This window comes from Oncorhynchus mykiss, chromosome 7 (genome assembly GCF_057628025.1).
Source record: "Oncorhynchus mykiss isolate SJ-2025 chromosome 7, ASM5762802v1, whole genome shotgun sequence".
Lineage (NCBI taxonomy): Eukaryota > Metazoa > Chordata > Actinopteri > Salmoniformes > Salmonidae > Oncorhynchus > Oncorhynchus mykiss.
Window position 1 is genome coordinate 84,760,469 of NC_143028.1, and position 14,754 is coordinate 84,775,222.

A 14,754-nucleotide genomic window follows, 5' to 3' on the forward strand; every position below is an offset into this window, starting at 1 on the left:
GAGTCCTCTAAGCAAGCTGGTCCTGGGGCTGTGTTCACAAACACAAACAGACCCCACAGAGCCCCGGGACAGCAACATAATTACACCCAACCAAATCATGAGAAAACAAGGCGATAATTACTTGCCACATTGGAAAGAATTCACAAAAAAACAGAGCAATCTAGAATGTTATTTGGCCCTAAACAGAGAGTACACAGTGGCAGAATACCTGACCACTGTGACTGACCCAAAATGAAGAAAAGCTTTGACTATGTACAGACTCAGTGAGCATAACCTTGCTATTGAGAAAGGCCGCCATAGGCAGACCTGGCTCTCAAGAGAAGACAGTCTATGTGCACACGGCCCACAAAATGAGGTGGAAACTGAGCTGCACTTCCTAACCTCCTGCCCAATGTATGACCATATTAGAGACACATATTTCCCTCAGATTACACAGATCCACAAAAAATTTGAAAACAAACTCAATTTTGATAGACTCCCATATCTACTGGGTGAAATACCACAGTGTGACATCACAGCAGCAAGATTCATGACCTGTTGCCACAGAAAAGGTCAACCAGTGAATAACAAACACCATTGTAAATACATCCCAAATTTATGTTTGTTTATTTCCCCTTTTGTACCTTAACCATTTGCACATCCTTACAATACTGTATATATATATATAATATGACACTTGAAATGTCTTTATTCTTTTGGAACTTTTGTGAGTGTAATGTTTACTGTTCCATTTTATTGTTTATTTCACGTTTGTTTGTTATCTACTTTACTTTCTTTGGCAATGTTAACATATGTTTTCCATGCCAATAAAGCCCTTGAATTGAGAGAGAGAGCAACAGAGCTCAGAGAGAGCAGAGAGAGTGAGCGGAGAGAGCGAGCGGAGAGAGACAGCGGAGAGAGGCGGAGAGAGACAGGGGAGAGACAGGGGAGAGAGACAGCGGAGAGAGAGGGGAGAGAGACAGCGGAGAGAGAGGGGAGAGAGACAGCGGAGAGAGAGGGGAGAGAGAGAGCAGAGAGAGCTAGCAGAGAGAGACAGTGGAGAGAGAGCGGAGAGAGAGAGCGGAGAGAGAGAGCAGAGAGACAGCAGAGAGAGACAGCAGAGAGAGACAGCGGAGAGAAAGAGCGGAGAGAAAGAGCGGAGAGAAAGAGCGGAGAGAACGAGCGGAGAGAAACAGTGGAGAGAAAGAGCGGAGAGAGAGAGATCGGAGAGAGCTAGCAGAGAGAGACAGCGGAGAGAGTGAGCGGAGAGAGCGAGTGGAGAGAGCGAGCGGAGAGAGACAGCAGAGAGAGAGCCGGAGAGAGACAGCGGAGAGAGAGAGAGCGGAGAGAGACAGCGGAGAGAGAGAGAGAGCGGAGAGAGACAGCGGAGAGAGACAACGGAGAGAGACAGCGGAGAGAGACAAGGGAGAGAGACAGCGGAGAGAGAGAGCAGAGAGAGAGAGCGGAGAGAGAGAGAGAGCTGAGAGAGAGAGAGAGCGGAGAGAGAGAGAGAGCGGAGAGAGAGAGAGAGAGAGCGGAGAGAGAGAGCAGAGAGAGACCGGAGAGAGACAGCAGAGAGAGAGACAGCAGAGAGAGAGACAGCGGAGAGAGAGCGGAGAGAGACAGCGAAGAGAGAGAGCGGAGAGAGACAGCGGAGAGAGACAGCGGAAAGAGACAGCGGAGAGAGACAGCGGAGAGAGAGCGGGGAGAGACAGCGGAGAGAGAGAGTGGGGAGAGACAGCGGAGAGAGAGAGCGGGGAGAGACAGCAGAGAGAGATAGCGGAGAGAGACAGCGGAGAGAGACAGCGGAGAGAGACATGGGAGAGAGATAGCGGAGAGAGACAGGGGAGAGAGATAGCTGAGAGAGACAGGGGAGAGAGATAGCGGAGAGAGACAGGGGAGAGAGACAGCGGAGAGAGACAGCGGAGAGCGAGAGCGGAGAACGAGAGCGGAGAGAGAGAGCGGAGAGAGAGAACGGAGAGAGAGAGCGGGGAGAGACAGCGAGGAAAGAGAGCGGGGAGAGAGAGGGATACAGAGGTACCCTCAGTGTGTCTACAAGCTCTGGTCTAAGAGCTGCTCCAGGGTTCTCCATTCTATTCAGTAGCTTCAAAACCTCTGAAAGTTCATGTTGGGATTGGACGGTTCCAGAGGTTAAGGAGCAGGAGGACAGAGCCTAGCACTCTGGGGACCACCTTGGCAGAGTCAAACCACACAGCTTAAGACACATGCATTAAAAGAGATTACATTATAAAAGACTCAGAAAAATGATTTTGTATAAAAACAGAAGACTAACTTAGTCTTTAGTAACAATCCAGTTTTTGAAATGCGTGGCTTAGTTGGTAGAGCACGGTCCTTGGGTTGTGGGTTCGATTCCCACGGAGGACCAGTATGAAAAACTATGCACTTGCTTTTGTAAGTGGCTCTGGATAAGATCGTATGATGAAATATATATATGTAAGTTACAAGTATAAAGTTTATCACCATATGAATATTAGAGAAGTGGTGGGTGACAGTCTGTTCTGGGATGGTGTGTGTTTAGACAGTGTTAGAGGTGATGAAGACATATATCCGGGCCAGGAAGGTAGTGGAGGCTCTCTGTCTCAACAGACTCTACAGTGTGTTAGAGGTGATGAAGACATATATCCGGGCCAGGAAGGTAGTGGAGTCTCTCTGTCTCAACAGACTCTACAGTGTGTTAGAGGTGATGAAGACATATATCCGGGCCAGGAAGGTAGTGAAGGCTCCCTGTCTCAACAGCTTCATCTCTACATCGATCAGGAAGTCTCTCGGCTGTCTCACCTGCCGCTGCAGGTACACCGCCCCCGTAAAACTGTTCAGCTTCCGCGTGGAGAAGTAGTTCTCCTCGTTACCGTGGGTGATGGAGATAGCAATGTTGTCTCCCCTGTAGGCGGGGGAGGGGCCAATCCTGAAGATCTGAGTGGGGATGACAATGTTCATCTGGAAGCTCAGCTGGTAGTAGGTGATTCTCAGAGGAGAGGTCTGGCAGTCTACAGAGTTAGCTGGACAACCACTGCGCTCACAACGACTGGAGAGAGAGAGAGAGAGAGAGAGAGGGTGAGAGGGGGGGGGTAGAGAGAGAGAGAGAGAGAGGGGGGGGGGGTTAGAGAGAGAGAGAGAGAGAGGGGGGGGTTAGAGAGAGAGGGGTTAGAGAGAGAGAGGGTTAGAGAGAGAGAGGGGGGGTTAGAGAGAGAGAGAGAGCGAGAGAGAGAGAGAGAGAGAGAGAGAGAGAGAGAGAGAGAAAGAGGGGGGATTAGAGAGAGAGAGAGAGAGAGAGGGTTAGAGAGAGAGAGAGAAAGAGAGAGAGAGGGTTAGAGAGAGATAGAGCGAGTGAGGGTTAGAGTGAGAGAGAGAGAGAGAGAGAGAGAGAGAGAGAGAGAGAGAGAAAGAGGGGGGATTAGAGAGAGAGAGAGAGAGAGAGAGGGTTAGAGAGAGAGAGAGAGAGAGAGAGGGTTAGAGAGAGAGATAGAGCGAGTGAGGGTTAGAGTGAGAGAGAGAGAGAGAGTGAGGGTTAGAGAGAGACAGAGAGAGGGTTAGAGAGAGAGAGGGAGACAGAGGGGGTTAGAGTGTGTGTGTGTGTGTGGTGTGTGGTGTGTGGTGTGTGTGTATTGTACTCACGTATCTGAAACCTTTCTGTAATATGGAGGGCAGGAGAAAGAGAGACACCTGTACCCTCCCTGGACGTTGAAGCAGGTCTGTTCTGTAGAGCAGTTATGAACTCCTGTTGTGCACTCATCAATATCTACAACAGACAGACTCATCAATATCTACAACAGACAGACTCATCAATATCTACAACAGACAGACAGACTCATCAATATCTACAACAGACAGACAGACTCATCAATATCTACAACAGACAGACTCATCAATATCTACAACAGACAGACTCATCAATATCTACAACAATTTATCAATATGTATCAGATGGTACTGACCACTGTGAATGCTCAACCCATAAGGATATGAATAGGGATATAAGACAGACAGACAGACAGACAGACAGACAGACAGACAGACAGACAGACAGACAGACAGACAGACAGACAGACAGACAGACAGACAGACAGACAGACAGACAGACGGAACTGACCACTGTGACCACTGTGAATGCTCAACGCATAAGGACATGAATAGGGATATAGAACAGCCCTGTATAGAAATTGTGTGAGACGCTGGGTGATGTCGGTCCGTACCTCTGCAGGTGTGTCCTGTGGTTGACATGGTGTATCCGTTAGGGGGACAGGCACACTGATAGCTACCTGGGATGTTCACACACTGGAACACACACAGGTTGCCAATATTCTGGGAACACTCATCAATATCTGCAATAGAGAAACATGTCAATACAAACACACAGGCTATTGGTAACATGGTGGTAGAGCTGTCATGGTGTGATACCTTCACAGGTGTGTCCGTCTTCCTTCAGGTAGAAGCCCTGTCTGCAGTAACATTGGTAGGACCCATAGATGTTAGCACACTCCTGACCACACGGACTAGAGTCACACTCATTCAGATCTGAGAAAGCGAGAGAGAGAAAGAGATAAACAACACATCTGCCCAGATCAAGGGAATGCTGTGCTGTGTAATGATGTGTACGAATGTGCATGAGTCCTCTGGATGCTATTTCTCCTCAGAGCTCCCCAGGCTCAGCCACCAAGGCAAAGTCACACAGCAAAGTCCTTGAAATCAAATCTATAAACCTTGGGTAATGAACAGGTTCATCAACCAAGGACAAGTCACTCAGCCAACTTGGATTGGAAAACCCACCACCGGCCCTGGTGATAGGCCCAGGCCGATAGTTGTCAAGTTTCTGGGGTTCAAAGACAAGGTAGCTGTTCTGGAACAAGAAAAGAACTTGAGACGAACATATATCTTCCTCAACGAGGACTATCCTGAAGCTGTGTGCCAGAAGAGGAAAGAACTGACCCCATGAAAGCTGCCAGAGCGCGTGGGGACATTGCTTACATCTGCTATGACAGACTCATTGTCCACCCTCCCTCCCAGAAGCCTGGAAGGGATGAGAGAGCCAAGCCTATGGGTTCGTAGCCTCAACCCTGCAGCACACACACACACACACACACACACACACACACACACACACACCAGTTGATTAATGGACTGCTGAACGTATATATTTTTCTCTTGCTTTGTCTGCTCTTTTAAATAGTATGTCTATCTCTGATAAGCTACACAGGAAAGGGCTGAAAATAGCCAATACTAATATATGTAGACTTAGAAATAAGGTTCATGAAATCAATAACTTGCTAGCATCAGATAACATTCATATATTAGCCATTTCTGAGACTCACTTAGATAATTCATTTGATGATACAGCAGGAGCAATACAAGGGTATAACATCTATAGAAGAGACGGGAATGCTTATGGGGCAGGTTTTGCTGCCGACACAGAGCCCCGCCGATCCATCATGACTGGTCTGCCAATGCAACCACCCGAGGGGGTTTCAACAGACGTCCCCCTGAGGCCAATCTGCTAGCCCCGGCCTGATAGCTGTCTGAATCGCTGTGCCTCCAGCTCGCCTAGCTACTCACTGGACCCTATGATCACTCGGCTACGCATGCCTCTCCCTAATGTCAATATGCCTCGTCTATTGCTGTTTTGGTTAGAAATGTTTGCCTTATTTCACTGTGCATCGTACACTGTAGAGCCTCCAGCTCTGCTCAATACGCCTTAGCTAGCCCTGGGTGGCTTGGTGATTTGGTTGACTGGGTGGCATGGTGATTTGGTTGGCTGGGTGGCTTGGTGACTTGGTTGGCAGGGTGGCTTGGTGATTTGGGTGGCTTGGTGATTTGTTTGGCTGGGTGATTTGGTGACTTGGTTGGCAGGGTGGCTTGGTGATTTGTTTGGCTGGGTGATTTGGTGACTTGGTTGGCAGGGTGGCTTGGTGATTTGGGTGGCTTGGTGATTTGGGTGGCAGGGTGGCTTGGTGATTTGGTTGGCAGGGTGGCTTGGTGATTTGGTTGGCAGGGTGGCTTGGTGATTTGGTTGGCAGGGTGGCTTGGTGATTTGTTTGGCTGGGTGATTTGGTGACTTGTCCTTGGTAACAGTTGGTATTTTTGGTATTTTATTAGGATCCCCATTAGCTGTAGCCTTTATATCAATGCATATACACAAACTATCTAGTTCAAATAGGGGAGAGGCGTTGTGCTGTGAGGTGTTGCTTTATCTGGTTTTATTAAACCAGGTTTGCTGTTTATTTGAGCAATATGAGATGAAGGGAGTTCCATGCAATAAGGGCTCTATATAATACTGTACATTTTCTTTAATTTGTTCTGGATTAAACAGGTGGCACTGTGAAAGACTACGTCCAGTTTGCTGAGTAGAGTGTTGGGGGCTATTTTGTAAATGACATCGCCGAAGTCAAGGATCGGTAGGATAGTCATAACCATCAAATGTATACAAACAGGCTTCGTGAAACACGAGAGAAACACGAGAGAAAACATACTCAAACCTAGTGCATACAAAAACACGTATCACACAAACAATCTTGCACAAAGACATGAGGGGGAACAAATACATGTAGATTGATTGGGGAATAAAAACCAGGTGTGCAGGGAACAAGACAAAACAAATGGATACATGAAAAATGGAGTGGCGATGGCTAGAAAGTCGGTGATGTCGGCCGCCGAACAAGGAGAGGGGCCACGGAAGGAGTGTTGTATGGCGTTGAAGCGTTGTATGGCGTTGTATGGCGTTGTATGGCGTTTGTGTAGAGGTGGATCAGAGAATCACCAACAGATAGAGCAACATCAAAGATGTATACAGAGAAAGAGTTGGCCCGAGAATTGAACACCGTGGCACCCCCATAGAGACTGCCAGAGGTCAGGACAACAGGCCCTCCGATTTGACACACTGAACTCTATCTATCTAAGAAGTAGTTGGTGAACCAGGCGAGGCAGTCATTTGAGAAGCCAAGGCTGTTGAGTCTGCCGATAAGAGTGCGGTGATTGACAAAGGCGAAAGCCTTGGCTGCTCAGTACTAACTTTTATCGATGGCGGTTATGATATTGTTTAGTACCTTGAGCGTGGCTGAGGTGCACCCATGATCAGCTCGGAAACCAGATTGCATATTGGAGAAGGTACGGTAAAATTCGAAATGGTCAATGATCTGTTTATTAACTTGGCTTTCGAAGATTTTAGAAAGGCAGGGCAGGATGGAAATAGGTCTGTAACAGTTTGGGTCTAGAGGCAGGGCATGGCAGGATAGATATAGGTCTGTAACAGTTTGGGTCTAGAGGCAGGGCAGGGCAGGGTGGATATAGGTCTATAACAGTTTGGGTCTAGAGGCGAGGCAGGGCAGGGCAGGGCAGGATGAATATAGGTCTGTAACAGTTTGGGTCTAGAGGCAGGGCAGGGCAGGGCAGGGCAGGGCAGGGCAGGGCAGGATAGATATAGGTCTGTAACAGTTTGGGTCTAGAGGCAGGGCAGGGCAGGGCAGGGCAGGGCAGGGCAGGGCAGGGCAGGGCAGGGCAGGGCAGGGCAGGATAGATATAGGTCTGTAACAGTTTGGGTCTAGGGGCAGGGCAGGATAGATATAGGTCTGTAACAGTTTGGGTCTAGAGGCAGGGCAGGACAGGATATATATAGGTCTATAACAGTTTGGGTCTAGAGGCAGGGCAGGGCAGGGCAGGATAGATATAGGTCTATAACAGTTTGGGTCTAGAGGCAGGGCAGGGCAGGGCAGGATGGATATAACAGTTTGGGTCTAGAGGCAGGGCAGGGCAGGGCAGGGCAGGATGGATATAGGTCTGTAACAGTTTGGGTCTAGAGGCAGGGCAGGGCAGGGCAGGATAGATATAGGTCTGTAACAGTTTGGGTCTAGAGGCAGGGCAGGGCAGGGCAGGGCAGGATAGATATAGGTCTGTAACAGTTTGGGTCTAGTGGCAGGGCAGGGCAGGGCAGGGTGGATATAGGTCTATAACAGTTTGGGTCTAGAGGCAGGGCAGGGCAGGGCAGGGTGGATATAGGTCTATAACAGTTTGGGTCTAGAGGCAGGGCAGGGCAGGGCAGGGCAGGGCAGGGCAGGGCAGGGCAGGGCAGGGCAGGATAGATATAGGTCTGTAACAGTTTGGGTCTAGAGGCTTGGCAGGGCAGGATAGATATAGGTCTGTAACAGTTTGGGTCTAGAGGCAGGGCAGGGCAGGATAGATATAGGTCTATAACAGTTTGGGTCTAGAGGCAGGGCAGGGCAGGGCAGGATAGGTATAGGTCTATAACAGTTTGGGTCTAGAGGCAGGGCAGGGCAAGATGGATATAACAGTTTGGGTCTAGAGGCAGGGCAGGGCAGGGCAGGGCAGGATGGATATAGGTCTGTAACAGTTTGGGTCTAGAGGCAGGGCAGGGCAGGATGGATATAACAGTTTGGGTCTAGAGGCAGGGCAGGGCAGGGCAGGATGGATATAGGTCTGTAACAGTTTGGGTCTAGAGGCAGGGCAGGGCAGGGCAGGGCAGGATAGATATAGGTCTGTAACAGTTTGGGTCTAGAGGCAGGGCAGGGCAGGGCAGGGCAGGATAGATATAGGTCTGTAACAGTTTGGGTCTAGAGGCAGGGCAGGGCAGGGCAGGGCAGGGCAGGGCAGGGCAGGGCAGGGCAGGGCAGGGCAGGGCAGGGCAGGGCAGGGTGGATATAGGTCTGTAACAGTTTGGGTCTAGAGGCAGGGCAGGGCAGGATAGATATAGGTCTGTAACAGTTTGGGTCTAGAGTGTCACCGCCTTTGAAGAGGGGGATGACCTCGGCAGTTTACTAATCTTTGGGGATCTCAGACGACACGAAAGAGAGGTTGAATAGGCTAGTAATAGGGGTCTCAAAAATTTTGGCGGATAATTTTAGAAAGAGAGGGTCCAGATTGTCTAGCCCAGCTGATATCCAGGGATACAGATTTTGCAGTTTTTTCAGAACATCAGCTGTCTGGATTTGGGTGAAGGAGAAGCGGGGGGGCGGGGCAAGTTGCTGCAGGGGATTCTGAGGTGTTGGCCAGGTTAGGGGTAGCCAGGAGGAAAGCATGGCCAGCTGTGGAAAAATGCTTATTGAAATTATCGATTCTCATAGATTTATGTTTCCTTTCCTCAGTGCAGTGGGCAGCTGGGAGGAGGTGCTCTTATTCTCCAAGGACTTTACAGTGTCCCAAAACTTTTTAGAATTAGTGCTACAGGAAGCACATTTCTGTTTGAAAAAGCTAGCCTTAGCTTTCCTAACTGACAGAGTATATTGGTTCCTGACTTCCCTGAAAAGTTGCATATCGCGGGGGCTATTCGATGCTAATGCAGAACGCCACAGGATATTTTTGTCCTGGTCAAGGGCAGTCAGGTCTGGGGTGAACCAAGGGCTATATCTGTTTGGAATGAGACTAATGTGAGGTAAAATAAATAATTAATTAATCAGAAGACTATTGATCAGATATGAAAACATCTGAAAGGTTATATTGGGAAATTATAACTTTGTAATATGAATCTTTTCCTTCGTGCCCCGACTTCCTAGTTAATTACGGTTACATGATTATTCAGTTTAATCGCGTAATACTAATTACAGAGAATCTTTGATAAAACTAAGTCTTCAATTTAATGATAGTAAAGACAAGACACTTCACAGTACTATATGAGGTTCTGAAGTACCTTCACAGTACAACATGCAGTTCTGAAGTACCTTCACAGTATTACATGTATTTCTGAAGTACCTTCACAGTAGTTCTGAAGTGCTTCCACAGTATTAGTTCTGTCACAGTTGTCTTACCTTCACAGTTCTTCCCGTCGAAGGCCAGAGAGAAGCCTGCTGTACAGGAACACTGGTAGGATCCTGGACTGTTCTCACACGTCTGAGCACATAGCCTGCCGGGGTAGCTCCAACACTCATTCACATCTGGAGAGGAGAGGAGAGGAGAGGGGGAGAAGAGAGGAGAGTAGAGGACGAGAGAGAGGAGAGGAGAGTAGAGGACGAGAGAGAGGAGAGTAGAGGACCAAGAGAGAGGAGAGGAGAGGAGAGGAGAGGAGAGGAGAGGAGAGGAGAGGACGAGAGAGAGGACGAGAGAGAGGAGAGGAGAGGAGAGTAGAGGATGAGAGAGAGGAGAGTAGAGGACGAGAGAGAGGAGGGGAGGAGGGGAGAGGTCAGGTTAGCGTAATAGAGAGGTATAGAGGTATAGAGGTGTGTGTGTGTGTGTGTGTGTGTGTGTGTGTGAGTGTGTGTTACCTACCGCTGCAGACCTGGCGTAGTGCATCGTACAGGTAGCCTGTTTGACAGTCACAGCGGTAGCTACCAGGGAGGTTATGACAGATCTGGCCCTCACCACACCCATGGTTACCTGTCTGACATTCATCCACATCTACACAGGGAAGAGAGTCGACACTTCAGGAACTGACACTGCTCTCTCTTTCTCTCTGTATTTGTCTTCGTCTCTCAATTCGAAGGGATTTATTGGCATGTCATACATATGTTTACAAAGCAGGTCAAATAAGCAATAAACAAAAATGAAATCAACAATAACAAATGAAAACAGAATATTTCTCTCACAAGAGAGGCATTTCAAATGATATACTGTATTGTTGTCTTTGTACAGTGCTGTAACAATGTGCAACAAGTTGCAGTACAAAAGAGAAGATAAATAAACAGGATGAATATAGGTTTATAATGGTGTTTGTTCTGGTTGCCCTGGCAACAGGTCACACATCATGCTGCTGTGATTGCACACTGGTATTTCACATAATAGATATGGAAGTTTATCCAAATTGGATTTGTTTTTTCAAATTCTTTGTGGATCTGTGTAATCTGAGGGAAATATGTGTGTCTAATATGGTCATACATTTGGAAGGAGGTTAGGAAGCGCAGCTCAGTTTCCACCTCATTTTGTGGGCAGTGGACACAGCCTGTTTTCTCTCGAGAGCCAGGTCTGTTTATGGCAGTGATCACCAACCTTTTCTGAGTCAAGATCTCTTTCTGAGTCAAAATGCATGCCGAGATCTACCACTCTGATATTTTATTAACATGACTTAAATAACATAAGCCTATGCAACATTAACCAATTAAAAACAGTTCTGTAGCAATGTTTGTACAGTAGTAGGCTATAGACCCAATACATTATCTCTGCATATTGGCTATACTCAGTAGGCTATAGGCCCAATACATTATCACTGCATATTGGCTATGCTCAGTAGGCTATAAACCCAGTACATTAACCCTGCATATTGGCTATGCTCAGTAGGCTATAGACCCAATACATTATCCCTGCATATTGGCTATGCTCAGTAGTCTATAGACCCAGTACATTATCCCTGCATAGTGGCTATGCTCAGTAGGCTATAGACCCAATACATTATCCCTGCATATTGGCTATGCTCAGTAGTCTATAGACCCAGTACATTATCCCTGCATAGTGGCTATGCTCAGTAGGCTATAGTCCCAGTACATTATCCCTGCATATTGGCTATGCTCAGTAGGCTATAGTCCCAGTACATTATCCCTGCATATTGGCTATGCTCAGTAGGCTATAGACCCAGTACATTATCCCTGCATATTGGCTATGCTCAGTAGGCTATAGACCCAATACATTATCCGTGCATATTGGCTATGCTCAGTAGGCTATAGACCCAGTACATTATCCCTGCATATTGGCTATGCTCAGTAGGCTATAGACCCAGTACATTATCCCTGCATATTGGCTATGCTCAGTAGGCTATAGACCCAGTACATTATCACTGCATATTGGCTATGCTCAGTAGGCTATAGACCCAATACATTATCACTGCATATTGGCTATGCTCAGTAGGCTATAGACCCAGTACATTATCCCTGCATATTGGCTATGCTCAGTAGGCTATAGACCCTGTACATTATCCCTGCATATTGGCTATGCTCAGTAGGGTATAGACCCAATACATTATCTCTGCATATTGGCTATGCTCAGTAGGCTATAGACCCAGTACATTATCCCTGCATAGTGGCTATGCTCAGTAGGCTATAGACCCAGTACATTATCCCTGCATATTGGCTATGCTCAGTAGGCTATAGACCCAGTACATTATCCCTGCATATTGGCTACTTTTGTGCGTTTTGCCAGCAGCTCTTCGTTGTGCGTCAAGCATTGCGCTGTTTATGACTTCAAGCCTATCAACTCCCGAGATGAGGCTGGTGTAACCGGAGTGAAATGGCTAGCTAGTTAGCGTGCACTAATAGCTTTTCAAACGTCACTCGCTCTGAGCCTTCTAGTAGTTGTTCCCCTTGCTCTGCATGGGTAACACTGCTTCGATGGTGGCTGTTGTCGTTGTGTTGCTGGTTCGAGCCCAGGGAGGAGCGAGGAGAGGGACGGAAGCTATACTGTTACACTGGCAATACTAAAGTGCCTATAAGGACATCCAATAGTCAAAGGTTAATGAAATACAAATGATATAGAGAGAAATAGTCCTGTAATAACTACAACCTAAAACTTCTTAACTGGGAATATTGAAGATTCATGTTAAAAGGAACCACCAGCTTTCATATGTTCTCATGTTCTGAGCAAGGAACTGAAACGTTAGCTTTCTTACATAGCACATATTGCACTTTTACTTTCTTCTCCAACACTTTGTTTTTGCATTATTTAAACCAAATTGAACATGTTTCATTATTTATTTGAGGCTAAATTTATTTTATTGATGTTTTATATTAAGGTAAAATAGGTGTTCATTCAGTATTGCTAATCGGTATCGGCTTTTTTGGTCCTCCAATAATCGGTATCAGTATCGGCGTTGAAAAATCATAATCGGTCGAAACTACTGGCAAACAGCTCGGATACCCATGCACACCCCGCAAGACATGCCACCAGAGGTCTCTTCACAGTCCCCAAGTCCAGAACAGACTGTGGGAGGCGCACAGTACTACATAGAGCCATGACTACATGGAACTCTATTCCACAGTACTACATAGAGCCATGACTACATGGAACTCTATTCCACAGTACTACATAGAGCCATGACTACATGGAACTCTATTCCACAGTACTACATAGAGCCATGACTACATGGAACTCTATTCCACAGTACTACATAGAGCCATGACTACATGGAACTCTATTCCACAGTACTACATAGAGCCATGACTACATGGAACTCTATTCCACAGTACTACATAGAGCCATGACTACATGGAACTCTATTCCACAGTACTACATAGAGCCATGACTACATGGAACTCTATTCCACAGTACTACATAGAGCCATGACTACATGGAACTCTATTCCACAGTACTACATAGAGCCATGACTACATGGAACTCTATTCCACAGTACTACATAGAGCCATGACTACATGGAACTCTATTCCACAGTACTACATAGAGCCATGACTACATGGAACTCTATTCCACAGTACCACATAGAGCCATGACTACATGGAACTCTATTCCACTTCAATTAACTGACACAAGCAGTAAAATTAGATAAAAAAAATACCTTATGGAACAGCAGGGACTGTAGAGCAACAAACATTGGCACACACTCTATTCCACTTCACACTGTCACGACTTCCACCGGAGTCGGTCCTTGTTCGAGCGGCGTTCGGCGGTCGACGTCACCGGCCTTCTAGCCATCACCGATCCACTTTTCATTTTCCATTTGTTTTGTCATTGTTTCTTTACACACCTGGTTTCAATTCCCCCATTACATGTTCATTATTTAACCCTCTGTTTTCCCCCATGTTTGTTTTACTGTATCTGATGTCTGGTATTATTGTTACCTGGTTTTGTTTACGCCGTTTATTTTGTGGTACCGGTATTTTGCCAGCAACATAGTATTGTGTTTATACTGGTGTTTTCTTGAATGAAATACCTTGTCCACGCATCTCAGCTCTCCTGTGCCTGACTCCTTTCAAAAGTTACCCACAGCCTTCACACACACACACACACACACACACACACACACACACACACACACACACACACACACACACACACACACACACACACACACACACACACACACACACACACACACACACACACACTATAAATTCACATGGATTTAATCATGTAGATATGTTGTAGTGGTGGAGTAGGGGCCTGAGGGCACACAGTGTGTTGTGAAAATCTGTGAATGTATTGTAATGTTTTCAAATTGTATAAATTGGCTTAATGTTGCTGGACCCCAGGAAGTGTAGCTGCTGCTTTGGCAGGAACTAATAGGGATCCATAATAAATACAAATACATAATCATTGATGATTTTTGCCTCAAGAAAGTGCAGAATAGGAATATTTTGATTCAAATATTGAAATGTTTACACACTTAGTAACATTTAAGATGCTATGGCAGAAGTGCATTTGAGTAAATTAATGTTTAACTATGCGACAAAGTTTATCCATTTCTTCCAGATAGACTGGTGTCCAGACAGACTGGGGTCCAGAAAGACTGGGGTCCAGAAAGACTGGTGTCCAGATACACTGGTGTCCAGATACACTGGTGTCCATATACACTGGTGTCCAGACAGACTGGTGTCCAGGCAGACTGGTGTCCAGGCAGACTGGTGTCCAGGCAGACTGGTGTCCAGGCAGACTGGTGACCAGGCAGACTGGTGTCCAGACAGACTGGTGTCCAGATAGACTGCGGTCCAGACAGACTGGTGTCCATGCAGATGCTGAACATGCCCAGTCTGTAGAGGGAACCAGAGTTATTCACAGTATAGGTTTTATCTGACTATTTTGAGACATATAGCTGCAGCCATAGCATATAGGCTGATGTTTATATTGTATAGCCAAAGATAATTGTATAATAGTGTG

At 46.8% G+C, this 14,754-nt stretch overlaps 1 protein-coding gene across 1 annotated transcript in view; it reads right to left on the bottom strand.

The window, feature by feature from the left end:
* Positions 1-576: 576 nt before the first annotated feature.
* Positions 577-14,754, bottom strand: part of fbln2 (fibulin 2) — a 125,523-nt gene continuing 111,345 nt past the window's right edge. Inside the window, exons 10-15 of the mRNA XM_036984360.2 lie at positions 10,207-10,335; positions 9,750-9,875; positions 4,399-4,515; positions 4,194-4,322; positions 3,616-3,739; positions 577-3,025 (exon numbers count right to left, since the gene is read on the bottom strand). Of these exons, the coding sequence (XP_036840255.2) occupies positions 2,665-3,025; positions 3,616-3,739; positions 4,194-4,322; positions 4,399-4,515; positions 9,750-9,875; positions 10,207-10,335 (986 nt within the window). The 3' untranslated portion in view covers positions 577-2,664. The remainder of the gene's footprint in view (positions 3,026-3,615; positions 3,740-4,193; positions 4,323-4,398; positions 4,516-9,749; positions 9,876-10,206; positions 10,336-14,754) is intronic.